The following is a 19,242-nucleotide window of genomic DNA, read 5'->3' on the forward strand; positions in this document are numbered from 1 at the left end:
TGGTGCTTGGATTTCATACTTGGGCATCTGCACCTGAATACAACAAGAAGCATCATTGAGGTCTGGGATTTTAATATCCATGTCCAAGTAGGGTTTTTTTGTTTTGTTTTTGGTCCCAACCACTTTCCTTGGGAAAATCTGCTACTACTGAATCGGTACAAATAGCAATAGGGGTTTCTGTGAATTGCTGTTTGTTCTGATTCAGCGATAAATGGCAGATTTTCCTGAGGAAAGTGGTGGGGACACACTCACACACCGAAACCCACTTGGACATGGACCTAGAAATCCCAGAAAGTGTGGGATAAAAACAAGTGTGGATGAGCCCTCAGTATTGCATCAGATTGTGCAAACTGCCTCTGTTGAAAAGCATTTGCGTTTGAACATGACCCAGGCAGCGTTTTCATACTGGCTCATTTCAGTTTGTGGTGGCAGTTTAGCAACGTGGTTGTGGTCATCAGGGGCAGTATCTATGAACTTGCTCTCAAATCATAGATTTTGGACTGTAGGCGAGAGCTGTGGTGAGGACCAAATGTTTATTTGGTTGGGAGAAAAATCGCACAGGTTCTAGGCAAGACTTCATGTTCCCAGAACCCAGTTTCAGTGTCTTGTAGCTTAAGCCAAGAACTTCTGATACATCTAAAGATTTGAGGAGTGAAGTTATTACCCCTCTATTACTGTCCACGCTGCATCGCTCAACCATTGCTACTGTGCCTTTCTTTTAGCAGACCAAGATGATCAGGTGACGGCAAAAACTGCAAGGTTTTCAGCAGGGCCATTAGAATAAGATCTGTTATTTGATTATTGATGTAAAGCTCTGAAATGTATTAAGTTTTTACCTCATACCTTTGCTACATTTTAATTTATTTTATTATTTTATTGCTTTGACTAGTGGCTGATGCAAATAAAGATTCTTCTGATTCTGATTCTTCTGATATAGCATGAAGGAAGATTGGTCATTTTCCTTCAACACGGAATGACCAAATAAACCTCCAAACATCAAACATCTGGGATGGGTGAAGGCGGGGACTCCCTCCTCAAAGCGTGACTTCATTTTAGAAATCCATTTCCGGACAAGGGAGAGGGACTTGGGAGAGGTGAAGAAATTGGGAGAGATGGGAAGTAGTGACCGGTGAGGTAGCGGGGAAGAAGACCCTCTCTCATAACACACTAGCTGTGTGCTAAGAGCTGTAGGTAAAAGAAGGGCTGGGAAGAGCAGGATTCTGGGGTCAGAACATGCTTTCCCACAAGTAAGGCTCATGACATTTATGATGATTTGGCGTGAGGCATGTATCTGTTTACGAAGCACGGCTACAACAAGCCCAAAGAAAATGACCTAATTTGGGGTGGATTCATAGCTACATTCTCCCTAGTAAAATGGAAAGCTGGGTTGCTCCTTTCCTGCCTCAACACTTTGTTGCTCATGTGTGTTTTTTAAATTCATGACTGTGTCACAAACTCAGTGCTGGGAGCCATGCGCAGTAATTACCTTTTATATAAAGAGGTTTTTTTGTTTTGTTTTTTTAATGCACTATGGTAAAAAATTTAGTGAGCAGAATGGCCCTCTAAAAGCCCCCTTTGGCTTATTCTTCTTTCCCCCTCTGTTCAGAGAATGGAAAGCACAGAAAGAGGCAGGTATGCTATTACTAGCAAATACGTACAATTGGATTGCAGCCTAATGCAGCCTCCCTTTTTTGTTTCTGAACACTGAAGGCTTCATTAATGCACAGTAGCGCTTCTGAGTGAAGTTGGTGACCTTTTTGTATCTAAAAAGGACTTTACATGGACTTAAATTCTTCTGCCTTTGTGCTTGCACAATGTTCTTTTCTCCTGAAAATGGACGGTGATCAGTTCATTCAAAGGCTGCAGGGTTTTGAAAGACCTTTTCCAGGCTATTTCAGGTGGGAGTTGCATTGTAAAATACGGGGGGGGGGGGAAATACATTTAAGAGCTCAGAGATATTCTCCGAAGCTAAGTCTGCTTTCTATCCTTTGAGATACTTGCTGTTATATACATTGTTGACACACGGGCTTCTTGTTATGAGTGTACAATTAGTTTGACAAAATAAGAAGTGTTTTGACTTCTATCTTTCCAGTTGTAAGTAAAGGTTTAGTCTAAAATCCCTGGGGAGATTCAAGTGTCTAAAGGCTGGTGGGTACAATTACTTTGCAGGTGAAAAGAGACTTTTCTCTCCCCCCCCCCTTTTAGGAGTTTATAAAAGGAAGTAACCTTTGCGTGTTGGGATTTGAAAACTGCTGACGAGGCTAAATTGTGCAATCTTTTATTAATTAATACAATATCAGGTGTGTTGGAAGCAACTGCACGAAGTGATTCTTCATCCTCAAACACTCTGTCCATGTTCTCTCTTGATCAAATTCTCCTTGCCTCTTTGCTGTAGAGTTTCTGGTGCAAACTATTCTTTGGTGTGAAACCAGTGGTTGGGGCTGGTTCACAAAACCCTAAGTATTGCTGGAAAGGCAGGGAGGGAGATGTTGCAGAAAGGCCAGGGAAGCAGAGTGTAAGTCAGCATGCGCTCCTGGTCTCTTAATCTTTATTTACATTTTTATATTTAAAGCTTACATCTTGCTCGTTTTATTTTTTAAGAACTCAAGGGAGCTAGCAAGTCAAGACAAGTATTAAAACTATATTTCATATGTAAACGAATTCTTCGGTTAAGTTGAATAATAAAACCCACTAAAACACACAGTAATGATTTCAGCACAGCCAAAGAGCAGACATAAAAATAATCGGCCCTTTTCGAGCAAGCACACATTTGCCCAGCTGCCTAAAACTGTACCAGACAACACTTGGCTTGGCAAGGCATTCCATGGTATGAGTGGCACCGTGAAGAATGCCTTAGCTCTGGCTGCCATCAGCTGGGCCCTGAACTATGGCTGAGCAATGGCGAAACATATCAGCACAGGGGTGTTGTGTCTCTATATTATTATTATTATTATTATTATTATTATTATTATTATTATTCTGCCCTATACCCAGAGGTCTCAGGGTGGTTCACGGAAAAGATTGACATAAAAACAACAATATATATAATCAAAATAAGAACAGCAACCCAATAACACCCCCCCCCAAAGAGCCACATTTTAAAAGGGCATAGAATGTCATCAGATCAACCAAAGGCCTGGTTAAAAAGGAAGGTGCATAATGAAGGCACCAGGCAAACTTCCCAGGGGAGAGCATTCCAGAGACGGGGAGCTACTGCAGAGAAGGCCCTTCTCCTGTGTTGCCACCCTCTGGACTTCTTGAGGAGGAAGCACACAAAGGAGGATTTTTCAAAGTCTCCAGTGAAAATTTGGACTGCCGGTGTTTGCCAAGGGTGCACAGCACCCATGTCTCTTAATCTGGGTGGTGCAGAGCAGGTGTCCAGAGTCAGTAATGGCTTAATGAGGGTGATGAGTAGTTCAGTTGCCCTGTTGAATTCAGTTCTTTCTCTGGATGCCTAAATGACTTCTGTGGTATGCAGTGCCTTTTACCAGCTTAGGCTGGCATGCCAGCTGAGGCCCCTCCTACATAGAAATAGCCCTTTCTTCTGTTAAAATGTGTGTTAGATTACTGTGGTTTACTGTACACGGGGCTGCCTTTGAATATTGTTCCTAAACACTATTGCTTCGAAATGCTAAAGTCAGGATTTAACTGGTGCTTGTGACACATCTTCTGAATAATAATAATAATAATATATTATTTATACCCCGCCCATCTGGCTGGGTTTCCCCAGCCACTCTGGGCGGCTTACAACAGAAAAATGCAATAAAACAATTAAACATTAAAAGCCTCCCTAAACAGGGCTGCCTTCAGATGTCTTCTAAAAATCTGGTAGCTGTTTTTCTCTTTGACATCTGATGGGAGGGCATTCCACAGGACAGGCGCCACCACCGAGAAGGCCTTCTGCCTGATTCCCTGTAACTTGGCTTCTCGCAGCGAGGGAACTGCCAGAAGGCCCTCGGAGCTGGACCTCAGTGTCCGGGCTGAGCGATGGGGGTGGAGACACTCCTTCAGGTATACTGGTCCGAGGCTGTTTAGGGCTTTAAAGGTTGGCACTGGCTCCCAGTTTGTTTCCTGCACTGGTTCCCAGTTTCTTTCCAGGCACAATTCAAATGCTGGCTTTGATCTTTTGTGGTTTGGCTATGTGCCTCCATTTCAGCATGCCCATTTTCAGCCATCGCCATACAAGACAGCTTCTGAAATTAAGCAGGTGGCAACCAGAAAACTGCCCTGCCCCACAAAACTCTCCCATGGCTGCAAAGAGGGATAATGGTAGGCAAGTTTTCTTTCAGGGAAGCATCATTTCAAGGGATCTATCATTTACTTACCATCTTATCAAGAACTTAGTACGTTCCATTGAATATAAGTTTGAAAGCTTGCACGTTCTTGAGTGCAGGTGGCTCAGTTCCAGCATAAACTCCAAATCACGGTTTGGTACATCACCCATATTGGCGAGCTGTGATTAATGCCTTGCCTGAAGATAATGGTTTGCGATTCCACTTCAAACTCTGGTTTCAAATTAGGGCTCGGAGGCAAGGCGCTGATCGCAGCTTGCCAGTTTGGGTATCGCAGCAAACTGTGGTTGGTGAAAACCAGGAATTGGATAAAAGAACCAGCTCATAAGCAGCAAATGGGAGAACTTATGGGGTGCTGCTAATCACCAAACCATGGTTGGTTGTTTTAACTACAGAAATGAATCTCGGACCTGTTGATTTTAACCAAATTCTGTTTACAGGTCGTTTCTGAGATTACCATCTGCCAGAAAAATAATAATGCTGCTTAAGCTTCTAATTGGTTCTTTGGATATGATTTTATGAAACTTGTATTACTCGCCACCAGCCTTTTGATGCAGTATTCTTTCTTTCCCCGACTGTAATTTACAGTTATTTACAGGTTTGGCTTATTAACTTCCTCTCATGAAACAGGCAATTTTAATATAACAATCTGTGTCAGAAATAGTAATTAAAATTATCCTTATCTACTGTTGCAGTACATGTGCGCTGTTATAATTTTATAACAGTTGTGAAGATTTTATGAATTCAGATTTCCCATTTTGCCAACCTATAAAAATAGATTGAAATGGAGAATCATCTGAACAATAATTTCAACTTGCACCCAATAGCATAATATAATAAGTATTGTTTTAATAAAATAGGGGCTTTTTGTAAGAAGACTGTAATATTTCAGTCTTTTTAATGCTTTTGCTGGACGCTTTTGATCAACAGGTTCCGTAATAAAAATGACACTACTGAAAAACCTATTTCATAGTTTTGTATTTGAAAAGAAAACACAGATCTACATTATAATGTACATTTATTCTGTCTGTGTTGATTTTAAGTGTGTTTATAACGTGACAGAAGTAGTTTAGAAATATTGTATGCAAAAAGCTTTGGATGTGCCATGTAACTTGGCTTGGTATACCAGCCGATTAAAATAGGGCTGCCATATATGTGGGATTTCAAAGGCGAAATTGATTTCTGGGGGGTGGGTGGGGTGGGGTTCTGAAAAGTGACACTTTGTTCCGGCGTGTTTTTTTTATGTTGTTTTAAAAACTTTGTGGTGTCCAGGTTCTTACTTTTTGAAATATGGCAACCCTACATTAAAATCAAAATACTGGTAGCTACCTGAATCTTGTTGGCATTTAATCATCAGTTCAGATTCCTGCATTGCAGGGGGCTATACTAGATGACCAGTTCTATGCTTCTATTATTATTTTTCTCTAGGTTATTAAACTTCCAGGGCAAATCATTTTAAAGAGAAAGACTAGGAAATACATATGGATGATTGAACCATACATAGGCTGTATTGAACCATTATGCTAAGGCTGCAGTGGGTGCCTTTGAATGAGTTGCTCATCAGATGCACCCACTGATGGGCCAGATCACATTATATAGGTAAAGGGACCCCTGACCGTTAGGTCCAATCGCGGACAACTCTGGGGTTGCAGCGCTCATTTCGCTTTACTGGCCGAGGGAGCCTGCGTACAGCTTCCGGGTCATGCGGCCAAAATGACTAAGCTGCTTCTGGCGAACCAGAGCAGCACACGGAAACGCCGTTTACCTTCCCACCAGAGCAGTACCTATTTATCTACTTGCACTTTGACGTGCTTTCAAACTGCTAGTTTGGCAGGAGCAGGGACCAAGCAACGGGAGCTCACCCCATCGCGGGGATTCGAACCGCCGACCTTCTGATTGGGAAGCCCTAATCTCTGTGGTTTCGACCACAGCGCCACAAGTGTCCCATATGAAACACATAGCTTGGCCTAATTTTCCTGCCTCAAGTAGCTGGAGTGGGTGGAAGGTGGTGCAGGGAAAAATAGGACTACAGTGAGGGGTTTTCAACCCTCTGTCAATGTACTGTGATCCTGACAATTCTCACCCCACCCCCACCCCCACAAGCTGCTATTTGCAGTGGGAGGTAAGCTCCCATTGGCATGCCATAGTGTGCTTTCACTGTGGTTGGCGCATGACCTTGGCATTTCATTTTGAGAGGGAATTATTATTGTTATTACTATTTAAATTTGTGTGCCACCCTTTACCCACGGGTCTCAGAGTGGTTACAACATAAAATCACAATTAAAAAACACACACAAAATACATAATAAAAACAAAAAGCAACCCAATAATCCCACTCCCTCCCCAACACATTTTAAAAGGGCATTGGATGTCAATCAGCCCAAGGCCTGGTTAAAGAGGAATGTTTTTGCCTGGCGTCTAAATGTGTATATAATGAAGGTGCCTGGGGAGAGCATTCCACAAACGGGGAGCCACTGCAGAAAAGGCCCTTTCTCGTGTTGCCAACTTCTGGATGTCTCATGGAGGAGGCCCATGAAGAAGGGCCTCAGATGATGACCACGGTCTGGTGTGGTTCATATGGGGAGAGGCAGACCTTGAGGGAAGCTGCCACCCAATGCATATAACTGTGGGAAGGGGTGTGTGTGTGTGTGTGTGTGGTTTGTCGTGTTTGATGACGAAGGATAAAAATGCATCCTACCACCATGGTCCAGATCCTGACCTCCCTCCCCCAGGCTGCCATGCAGGATTTAAAAAATAACAATTAAGCATATAAAGCCAGATGTGTCACTGGGCTGCCGTTGCTGTCTAGAGACAGATAGCGATGGCTCGCATTCTGCTAAATTAGATAACACTTGTAGTTTAATGGTGAATTTTGGATATAATGGAGATGGAAAAGATTTGGATAATTATAAAAGATGCAGGATGAAATGATTAATAATAGGACCCACAAAGGGGGAGGTGGGGAGTCCAGGAGAATATTTGGAATCTTGTTTTTATGTTGTATGTTGGATATGTGATTATAAAATTCTAATTTGAAAAACCAAATAAATAAATTTATTAAAATCATCATCATCATCATCCTGCCAAATTAGTTATGACCAAGGCTGTAAGCCTAAGCATGAGACGAGGCCTCATTCTACACAGTGGCAGGGGCGTAGGCACGGGGGGCAGTTGCCCCCCCTAGAACAACAACTAGAGTGTGGGCTGAAGTTAGCCCAGGTCCAGGTCCAGGTTTCTCTCGACGGAGGCAGCTTCCCTGCTGCTGCTTCGTTTTAGTCACTGCTCCCGGTAAAGGAATGGGCGAGGCAGAAGCACAAGCGCGCCACCTCGGCAATGGCTGGAAAACGGCCCCTTTCCCTCTGGGGGGGCGTGGACATTGACCACGCCTCCTGGGGGGATGCTGGCCATGTCATTGCCAGCCAATCGAGGGGTGGGGGCGTGGCTGGCATGCCCCCCCCTAGTTTTGATCCTGGGTACGCCCATGCACAGTGGGACTTTTCCATGTAAACATGACAGCATTGTGCTGGAAATAAAATTGAACCAAGTTAAGTGTATTTTAGAAGCACACAGTTTTAAGCAGGACATAGTCTTGGCTAAAATTATTTATCTGGAGTGGGGCCAGTGATTTCCTTATTTGCCCAATCCTGCCTCAGGCTCCAGTCATTCCACATTTTATCCTGGTTTCACCATGCAGTGAAACCAGACGAGCAATTATCTTCGTCCTTAATGAAGAGTTCGCTAGCACGAGCAGGCAAGGGTTTTTCCCCCCTTCACAAGGAATGATCTAGGTTGATCCAGTTGCTCGGGAAAAGGGACAATGGATTCCTTCCCTTTAAATATAATCATTTAGGCAATTTTTCTTGAGTGCCTCCATAATAAAACAGTAAAAGGCATCAGCATGTGCAAGTGTGCAGCCGCATATCGGCACATTTTCTTAAAATTGTACATATGTAATTCACATATCCTAAACCTGCATTCTTCAGGGCAGAATGAATTTATTAATTTTTTTTATAAATCCCAGTGGCTGCTGTTTCTAGGCAAAGCACAACTTTGAGAGCGGTTTAGCTCTTCCATGCTCACAGTTTTTCCTCCTATGGGATGCCATATGTCCAGGGTGTGGTCTGAAGACACACAACAGCAACACCTTGCTACAGCTAAGCAGACCTTGGGTCACAGGGAGGGAGATTTCTAGAGAAAACGTGATGGTCAGGGAAGGGATGAAGCCCTACTTGCAGACCTCTGTTGCCTGGAAGAAGAAGCGTTTGTTGAACATGTAGTTCTGCCCTCAATGGTTTTTTCATGCATCTGGAAGCATCTTTATCAAAGCTAAGTGTGTACAATGTTTGTATCTTGATGATCAAAGCAGAAACGTTTTGAATGATAACCCACTGTGTTGTAGGAGCCAGTTTTGTTCACTGGGACCATGAGAAAAAACTTGGATCCTTTTGATGAATATAGCGATGAAGAGCTGTGGAATTCTTTGGAAGAGGTAATGTTTTCATAAATGAAATGCCTTTTACCTGCAACATGAATTTAGAATCGAAGGCTTCCTGGGCAGCTAAGTTTTGCTTAGACCTAACTTTGTCAGGCTCAGTAATTTCAATAGGTGTATTCTGAGTAAAACTTATCTGAATGATACCAACATTGTTTCTGGTGCTTGTACATATTAAGTTGGGTAAACAGTTGGCATGCCCCTTCCTAGTCACTTGTGACTATCATTTTCTTTTATAGATAGAAAAGACAAAAGATTATGAGTTTCATTTGAAGTGAAATATGAAGCACAAAATTGATATTACGTTATTTTAGGGACAATCTACTTACAGCATACTTATATATATTTGCAGGTCCAGCTCAAGGAGGCTATAGAAGAGCTACCTGGCAAACTGGAAACACAACTGGCAGAATCTGGATCTAATTTTAGTGTTGGCCAGAGGCAACTGGTGTGCCTTGCCAGGGCTATTCTGAAGAAGAATAAAATATTGATTATTGATGAAGCAACAGCAAATGTGGACCCAAGGTAAGCACAAAATTCTGATAATCCACCTGCAGTGCTGTTACATATCTTCCATCAACTTAGTTACAGAAGACTATTCTTGAATGAAATTAAGTAGATGGCTGGAGTTTGATGTAACACTAAACCAGGGGTAGGCAACCTAAGGCCCGTGGGCTGGATGCGGCCCAATCACCTTCTCAATGCGGCCCGCGGACTGGGAACCGGCGTGTTTTTACATGAGTAGAATGTGTCCTTTTATTTAAAATGCATCTCTGGGTTATTTGTGGGGCCTGCTTGGTGTTTTTACATGAGTAGAATGTGTGCTTTTATTTAAAATGCATCTCTGGGTTATTTGTGGGGCATAGGAATTCGTTCATTCCCCCCTCCTCCCAATATAGTCCGGCCCACCTCATGGTCTGAGGGATGGTGGACTGGTTCACGGCTGAATAAGGTTGCTGACCCCTGCACTAAACCATAGTTTCACCTTGAATTCATAAGTTCCACCCTCCCCTATAACCAGAACTGTGATTAGTCTTCACCATGGTCTAAGGATTATAAACCATGAACTATGATCTGAAGCTGATGTGTCCCAAACTATAGTGAAGTTGAACCATAGCTTGCCCATATTGACAAATCGCAGCAAGATGGAAATGGAAACAGAATCTTCCACTCTTGAGGCTGTGCCAGGGGAATGGGGGAGCACTCAAGTCTGAGGCTCATTCACATACATCTAAATGATGGTTTAGCTGTACAGTCAAACCTCAGTTGTTGAACGCAATCCGTTCCAGAAGCCCGTTCGGCTTCTGAAACGTTTGGCAACTGAGGCGTGGCTCCTGATTGGTTGCAAGAGCTTCTTGCACTCAAGCAGAAGCTGTGTTGGACATTCAGGTTCCGAAAAATGTTTGAAAACTGGAGCATTTACTTCCTGCTTTTTTGGCATTCGGGAGCCAAAACATATGATAATGGGGGCGTCCGGGAACCGAGGTTTGACTGTACGTCTGAATGTAGCCAGTGAGTGAGTTTGAAATTTTCCACACTCTCTGGTGGTAATGTGATATTCATAGGATAGTCAAAAGAACTAGACCTGTGGATTCGAAGTCCAAATCCTTGAACCAGAAAGTAGGCACACTGAGATCACTCCCCAGAACACTGCATTTATCAAACTGCAGCAGCAGCAGCAGCAGCAATAGCAATAATAATGATGATGATGATGGTGTGATGTAGCCTAGGCCACTGTGTATGGATTTTTTCCTGTCATGGTGCATTTTAATAACATCCTTGCAAGAGCATCTGTGTTCCTTGTGAAGGTTCTGACAAAGGACTTTACTGTTTGTGTGGTTTTTCTTTTTAAACTGTCGCAGGAAAATGGCATCCCTTTCATTGGCTAATATTTTGCTTAAAGCAAGAAGGTTTGGTAGCTATAGCTTTTATCAGGCTAATGGAATTATGATGTCTTCTCCAGTTTAACATGTTGGGAGTTTGTTGTTTTGAAATAAACATATTATGCATTCAAGTAATTTTGCCTAACCTAAGTGCTGTAATACATGTTTCAGCAACAGAACTGTTTCCCTGTGTGGAGTACAGGGCATGGTAGTGCGAATCGTAAAAGATGCTGTAGTGGCAACTTGAATTTCTTGTTTTGTTTGCTTCACCTCAGCATCTTTCTATTTGGTCCTCCTTAGCATCATCTTTGCAACCATAATGGCATCTTTTATGAAGGTGCAATTTGAGTAGCTTGAGTGGATCTTGCCTTGCCTCTCCTCCCTGCTGCAGGCTCCCTCCGTGCCCCAAATAATCTGCCCAGCCCCCCCCCCCCCATGTAGGAAGGGGGCTTCAAAAAGACGAAAAGAAGGTTAAGTCCCAGCACACAACCAGAAGTCAATTCCACTTGCACATGGACAACGTAGAATACAACCCTGTATGCTATGGCAAGTTAGTGCAAAATGCCACAGTTGTACACTAGCCACAGAGAGAGCACATTATAATATGTTTGAGAACCCTTAACCATGGTTAAGGTAGTTAACTCCGGTTACAAGATGACGCACAGATATTGTTAGGAGTTAGCCACACTTTTGCCCTGGGCTTTCTAGGTCCACACTTTAAAGCTCCATATCCGACTGCTCTTTTTCCCCTCCGTGGTTCTTTTCTCGTGAGAACTCCACTCTTTAAAGCTGAAGTGCAACAAATGGCAATTGCGGATTGCCGCTTGCTCTGATGCAGCGGCAAAGAGCCGGTTTTCACAGGGAAAGCTCCGGAATGAGAAGCCGAGCACTCGGGAAAGGTAAGTGTGGATAAACCTGTATCTTCCCTGAGATACAGACTTCACTTGGCAAGATTATCCATTATTTCACAGCTCGGTTTGCATCTAATCCTTGATTACCATTTAGGTATTCATACGGAACACTTAGAAGTTTGTAGAATTTGTACTGTTAAAACAGAAAGGGTTCAAACCACTGCAAGAGGTGTTGAAATTTTGGGAGGTTGGATAGTTACAATGGAATGGTCTCAGTGGTGGGGTGGACATTTTTATTCTTATTTATATATGATTATTACTTTGTCAAAATAAAATAATGGAAAAAACAGAAAGAAGAGGAAAATAAAAATAAATAAATAAGGTTTACTTGTGGAACAACAACTCTGTGCATGCAAACATGATGCCCAGCATACAGATGCCATTGAACTGACACACAAACCTAATTTTCCTGCTCTACCACAAACTGAGAAGCCTGTCTGCATAGGGCCAAAGGTTATAAAGCTTTCGTCCATGGTGCCATTGTACTGTAACGTGATATTTCCTCCTCCTACGGTACAAAAATTCTTGGCTTATTTCCGTGGCAGTGAATGCAGAGAGGAGAACTTTTGAGAAGTTAAAATCTGCTTCCTTGCTGCAGCCTCTCTTTTCACACCTGCGCGTGCTGTTTTATTTCAGGACGGACGAGCTGATTCAAAAGACAATCCGTGAAAAGTTTGCCCAGTGCACCGTGTTGACCATTGCCCACAGACTGAACACAATCATCGACAGTGACAGGATTATGGTGAGCAACATCTTAAAAACCCTAAGGCATAAGGAGGAGGGACTGTCTCTGCTTTGGCACACTTTACCTTGGGAAAGGGAAGGATGCAGTTTTGCTGAATACCATTTTTCAGAAACTATGGCTGCGTACAAATGTAAAATTAACACCCGACTGTCAGAGGATAGGGTTAGTCTGCTTTCTTCTAGGGCTACAATATAAATGGCAGGCAGGCAGGCAGATGAAAGCAGAATGCCGTTTTCAGTCTTGCACTATATCAGGCATCCCCAAACTTTGGCCCTCCAGATGTTTTGGACTACAATTCCCATCATTCCCGACCACTGGTCCTGTTAGCTAGGGATCGTGGGAGTTGTAGGCCAAAACATCTGGAGGGCCGCAGTTTGGGGATGCCTGCACTATATGCTTCAAGGCTGGGTGAGCTCCTTTTTTATTGTTTTAATCCTATGTGTATATATTCATTTAAGTATTGATTTTTTTTACCGCCCCCTCCCCCAATCAATCAATTTTTTGAGGGTAATTCCCCCCCCCAAATATAAATTTATAACGAAACCAAATACATTTCCATATACAGAGATTTCTCTGAATCTAATGACTTCCCCCCATCCCCTCAATGGGTCCTAATGTCAACGTTTTCAACTGCATATTGTGTCATAATCTATATTTTATATCTATCCATATTATCCATCGTATTTGCTAGACTACAAGTGTTATAATAATCCTGATAATGTTTTCATCTGCTTACAGTGGTCTCCTAAATTAATTATACATTTTCCCAATTCTTTCTTGAAGTTTTTGTCTTCTTGGTTCCTGAGCTTTCTGGTCAGCTTCGCCATTTTGCCATGCCATCATCCATCAGCTTAGTTTGCCATTCCTCTTTGGTAGGGGCTCTTTCTTCTTTCCATTTCTGGGCTAGCCCAGAGACGGAAAGCGCAATCAATTTAAACAGTTGTAAAAGTGGGTTTGTAATATCAGGTGTCATCCAAATAGCACCATGAAGGGTTGGCCTTCTGCTGCAAAACTCTGTCTCCCCCACCCCTCTGAGTTTGACCCTGCAGAATAAGATAGTTTGAACAGAGTGCGGATCAACCATGGCTGGCCCCACTGCTCAAATTGGCAATAGTAGCTTCTAATTTCGGGGCTCTTTCAGCTGCTCTGAAATCCCCAGTAAGTTGGACCTCAGGTAGCAGGACTCTAAGGCATACCTGCCAAGTCCCGGACTGCAGAATCCGGGACCGGCAGCCACGTGGCCACCGCCGACACCGGAAGTCGCGCCTACGCACTTCCGGACATGCGTAGACGCGACTTTTGAAGCCAGCGCCGGCCATTTTCGGTGCCCATAGATGGGCAAATCAGAAAAAACAGGCCGCCGGCAGGAGAACATAAGGGAGAATAACGGGAGACGAAGTGATACGGGGGACTGCCGGGAAAAGGTAAGAAAAAAACGAGGGTTTCCCGGGGGAAACAGGGTACTTGGCAGCTATGCTCTGAGGATGTTTTTTGCAGAGCGGTCCTTTCCTTTCACTGCATGAGTAGCTTTTGAGGTCTCTGTTGAATATTGTATACTACTTTTAAAAAACTTTTCCCGACTGCAGTAATGTTTTGTTTTCCTCAAAAAGGCTTGAAGAGACTGGTTAGGAAATGGCAGTGACCTACCTAATTTAATTTTAAAAATAAATAAATGTCCAGGTTTTGGCTCATAAAGTGCTATTAACCAGTAAGGTTGAGATTGCTGTTTGAGAAATGGTGTTGTGTCCCCCCCCTCTCTGTTTCATTAAATATGGCATAGTCTTAATAACAGCTAATTGTTGGTTTTTGATTGACTCAGTTGCCGCAAAATAAAAAGGAAGACAAATTAGACATCTCCTTTCTTCTCCAGCTGTTTGTTCTCTGATTACTAAAGACAGTTTCCCTTTGTGCTTGAGGAATTAGCTTGCCATTTGTGAGTCTTCAACCACGGTTAACAGCCCAAAGCTTAAAAGCAGTGCTCCACCACCAGCCCTGTTATTTAGATGGTGCCTGTGCTGGTGGAAGAACATTTTGAGGATTGTAGCCTAGTTTCTGTACAAAGTCATTATGCCCTTGTTATCCCATCAACCTTGTATTACTTTGTGTTTCCCAGCCCCTATTAGCAATTTTTTATTATCCTATGGTTGTTGTTTATCTCGAGATCCTTATTTCTTTACATACATCAGCTGCTTGGAAGTTCTTACTGTAGATTTGAGTGGCAGAGGAGAAGAGCCAAAATACATTAGATAAAGGTTCACAAAACCATTTTCAATAGGCAAAAATCAGTCACTGCACATTGACTGTCGTTCTTCCAAGGTGAAGCTCTCATGTAAATGCACTCCTGTTAAATTATGCTATAGATGGGGACAATGTTAGCATTTCATGACTCCTCAGGATATCGTTGCGTGTGAATTATAAAGGTACATTCTCACAAAGCTCTCCGTAAAACGATTTTTCCTTTTACTCTAAATGTTAGTGTAATCTGATCTTGCATGATACAAATAACATCTATGACGACCTGTTAACATAGCTCTTTGCTTCTGAGGGCTGTGTGTGTGCATGCTTATACCTTCTGATACACACACACACACACACACACACACACACACACACACACATATGTAAAATTGATGCTTTATGCTGTCACATAGTCCATCCACACCTTGACATCTGTGGCTGTCAGGTGTGGGACAAGGGGGTTGGCAAAGGGGTTGGGGTTGGCAAGCACATCAGGCAGGGGGGCCATCTGTTGTCAAACATACCTTTTTCTAGCAGAACTCTGGTTTCACACCTAGCAACGTTCCACTGTCGTCATAATTCATTTTATACATAAATATACGGACACAGTCAATATTATAATATTAGAAAAGGTCCCTATATAAAGTCTTATTTTTAAAAGGAAAGAAATTGTACAGGTGAAACTCGGAAAATTAGAATATTGTCGACAAGTGCATTTATTTCAGTAATGCAACTTATTATTTTTTCTTTTTCTTTTAATTTTTACAAATGCTTTCTTTTGGAAATTCCACAGTAATAAAACATATAGTTACAATAATACAAAAATAAATGCTACTACATTTCATTAATCACATTCAGGGCCGTCTTAAGCATATCTGGTGCCGTGGTGCGAAGATCCCTCCGGCGCGCCCCCCCGGTCCTGTTTCCCAGTGCGCCCCCCCTGGCGGCCCGGCACCCTGGCGCATTGCACCACCCAGCCTTGCCTTAGGGCCGGCCCTGATTACATTCCACTTATAATTGACCCGCCTAATGACAAATAATTACGATTACAACAAATAAAGGCTTGACATATCTTGCTTTGCATGTCATGCATCTATCTCATAGATTGGTTTCACCTTTTAAGTTGCATTACTGAAATAAATGCACTTTTCAACAATATTCTAATTTTCCGAGTTTCACCTGTATATGATCTACATTAAAAAAAAAACCAAACGAACGGGAGGAAATAAAGCCTGGGAAGTCTACAGATATAATAAAATGTTCTTCAAGAAAAGCAGGGTCGCATTAAATTGATGAGAAGGAACAGAAGTCCTTTACGTGCACCTTTTAGTTACGGTAAATAGGTACAGCTGTTAATTTTTTTGCCCTTAGTCTGAGAGGGGCGAAAGAGAAACTGAAAGGTTTGCCCCCCCCCCCTTGAAAAGGCCATCAGCAAATGGCATGAAGTTGATTATAGTATGTTAGTGTGGTGATTAAAGCTTGAATCAGGGTGACAACTCACCTTCATTTTTCATCAGGTTTTATTTTACCTAATGAGAGGAGCCTCCTTAGAGAACAAAAGGAAGAAAAGAATGTGCTTTACACAACTGCAGACAGAATTGGCCTTAGGAGCTGTTTAATTCTAGCTTATTCTCTTCTCCAAAGTCATACTTCTGGTTTCGCAATCCCAGCGACGCCCTGAGGAGAGTATCTCCACAATATCTTTCTTTTAATTATAAATATGCTTATCAAACTTCAAACAGCTCAGAATCATTGAGAGAATCTCTATTGTGTAAGGTGATACTGTCCCAAGATGATCACACCAATGAGTAATAGCTTTTTTTTTTTGCTCTTATATAGTACCTTTCATCTGGGAATCGTAGAGCTTGTTGTAAATCTTAATTAAGCTGCACGACACCCCTGTCAGGTAGGGAAATAATTGTAGACCTAGCACAGGGGTCAGCAAACTTTTTCAGCAGGGGCCCAGTCCAATGTCCTTCACACCTTGTGGGGGGCCAGACTATATTTTGCAAAAAAAATATGAACGAATTCCTATGCCCCAGAAATAACCCAGAGATGCATTTTAAATAAAAGGGCACATTCTACTCATGTAAAAAACACGCTGATTCCTGGACCATCTGCGGGCCGGATTGAGAAGGCGATTGGGCCGCATCTGGCCCCTGGGCCTTAGGTTGCCTACCCATAACCTAGCAAATCCACAGTTAGAAGAGACCTGGTAGGTCTGACCGTCAAGGTATCCCACTGAAACAATGAAAATTGTTCTAATATTCTCTAATATGCTAGTTTAATGCCATAGTTTAGAGTAAAGGTAAAGGGACCCCTGACCGTTCAGTCCAGTCGCAGACGACTCTGGGGTTGCGGCGCTCATCTCGCTTTACTGGCCGAGGGAGCCGGTGTACAGCTTCCGGGTCATGTGGCCAGCATGACTAAGCCGCTTCTGGCGAACCAGAGCAGCGCACAGAAACGCCGTTTACCTTCCCGCTAGAGAGGTACCTATTTATCTACTTGCACTTTGATGTACTTTTGAACTGCTAGGTTGGCAGGAGCAGGGACTGAGCAATGGGAGCTCACCCCGTTACGGGGATTCGAACTGCTGACCTTCCGATCAGCAAGCCCTAGGCTCTGTGGTTTAACCCACAGCGCCACTTTAACAAAAGTTAAAGATAATTAGATGCATATATGGCATATTACTAGTTAGGGGGAAACATAAAACAGCCTGTGTAGGCTTTGAGCTTGACCTAGAACTACAGTGGCAATTTCCGAAGGAGGCACTATCAAGATTTCAGCTGAGCTGGGAAATGTATTAGGATTGATCGTTTGCCTTGCCAAGTCAAAACCACACCTCACAGACAAATTGGCACCACTAAAAGATCTCCTGAAAGAGTCAGGCTCAGAGTTTCAGTGGGATGCCCAGAATGAGTGTCTTCACCAGAACAAGGCACCTAATTGGTAATGCTCACGCCTTCTCCTCATTGTTGGAAATTTAATGTGTGAGATTGCCAGCCAAGTTTTTAATTGATTTAGTCAAAAGAAGCAAAGGAGGACCATTGATCTACACCTGTGCATGCCCCCAGTACCTTTAAAACACATTTGAAACACATTTTCCCTCCCCTCAAAGAATTCTGGGCACTGTAGTTTGTTTGTTAGTTTGTTTTGTTGTTGTTAATACCCCACTGGGTTGCTGGGAATCATAACTGGGAGGAGTAAACTACAGTACCCAGAATTCTTTGAGAGGACAATGTGTTTCAAATGTGCTTTAAAGTGCATGCGTATACCTGAGAGGAGTGAGCCATCAATAGACCACACCGAGCTTTATTAGCAAATCCAGGATCTGCACAGAGGGTCAGGCCTAACAAGCACAGCAAACCACCTCTGGGAGGACTTGCCCCCATGAAGCAGCTGCAGGGACTGAAGGTCCCCGCTTCTCCACAGTTGCCTAAGTCTCCTCCTCTCCAAGGTTTTCCCCAAGCAATCTGAGACGGCACCTGCATGAAACTAACATCCTCTGCTCTCTTCATGCCCCTCCTGTTTCTGGGAGACCAGTGAGGAGGGGAGCTTATAGCGGCAGTATAGGGAGACACCCATGCCTCTTCATCAGCCGGATTCATTTCTGCCTCTTGATTTCTCTCCTCTCCTGCTTCAGCTTCTGCCACTGAGTCTGGACTTCTCTCCCCCCACTCACTAAAGCTCTGTTACCTCTTCTGCTTCTGATACCTTCTCCTCCCAGTCTGCACCCTCTTCTCCCCATCATCGTCCCACCACCAACCCCCAGGCTCTGAGCCTTCTTCCCTTGGGCATTCCCCAGCTGGTGCCTTTCCACCATTCTTCTGCATCTAACCAGTCCATGACAATACCTCAGGTGGGTCATTGCTCCCCCAACTGGAGCCACAATAGCTGTAGACCAGTTTTGTTGGAGATATTTGTGGTATGTGACTTTTTTTAAAAAAGAGGAAAAATAGAGAAAAGGCAAAAGACAGGGGGAGGATACCCTGCACATAGAAACCTGTGAAAACAAATTGTTGTGTAATGGAGAAGGCTTGGTACTTTTATTAAAGGTAAACCAGTAAATGACATATAAGTTAGCTGATAAATATAAGTTAGCTGATAAAAGTTAATTGAGTAGGAAAAATATTAGCTTGATTGAGCCAATGTCCTTATAAATCTTATTCTTTATTACCATAGCAAAAACTCTTGAAGTCTCTTGCTGAAAAAACAACAAACAGTGTTGCAGCATCTTAAAGGTTAGATTTATTATGCGTTTTGGGGACTATAGTCCACTTCATCAGGGAGCCTAAGTTGTCAAGTATATATACTTGGTTGGTTGTTTTTTTTGTGGGGTGCTGGTGATTGTAAGTCAGGTGCAGAGCTAAACGAAATGTAGAAAAGTAAAGCCAGGCATAATTATGTATGTAATAGAGGTAATTCACAAGAACAGTTGTAGGCAGCACATACATTGTGGCATTGGTAAGCCAATTAACACATGTAACGTGCTACAAATCCTGTCATGGTTAAGTCTAGAAGTGCTCTAGCATTCTGTTATTTCACATCACAGTTACTTATGTATTTCACATTGCCAGTCGAGCCTCTGCAACATGGGGAACAACTTCTCTCTCCTTTCAGTTAAAAACATCCTACAAAATATTACACATGTCTCACTAAATCTTCTGTTATATTGACTTCA

At 42.9% G+C, this 19,242-nt stretch overlaps 1 protein-coding gene across 2 annotated transcripts in view; it reads left to right on the forward strand.

Moving 5' to 3' along the window:
* The window catches only part of ABCC4 (ATP binding cassette subfamily C member 4 (PEL blood group)), a 149,867-nt gene that overhangs the window by 111,696 nt on the left and 18,929 nt on the right, over nt 1-19,242 (forward strand). For both annotated transcript variants that reach the window (XM_035114283.3, XM_035114284.3), the window contains 3 exons: nt 8,692-8,781; nt 9,137-9,309; nt 12,215-12,320. In XM_035114283.3, coding sequence (XP_034970174.1) covers nt 8,692-8,781; nt 9,137-9,309; nt 12,215-12,320 — 369 coding nt within the window. The remainder of the gene's footprint in view (nt 1-8,691; nt 8,782-9,136; nt 9,310-12,214; nt 12,321-19,242) is intronic.

The sequence above is a fragment of the Zootoca vivipara genome, chromosome 4 (assembly GCF_965207765.1).
Source record: "Zootoca vivipara chromosome 4, rZooViv2.hap1.1, whole genome shotgun sequence".
NCBI lineage: Eukaryota > Metazoa > Chordata > Lepidosauria > Squamata > Lacertidae > Zootoca > Zootoca vivipara.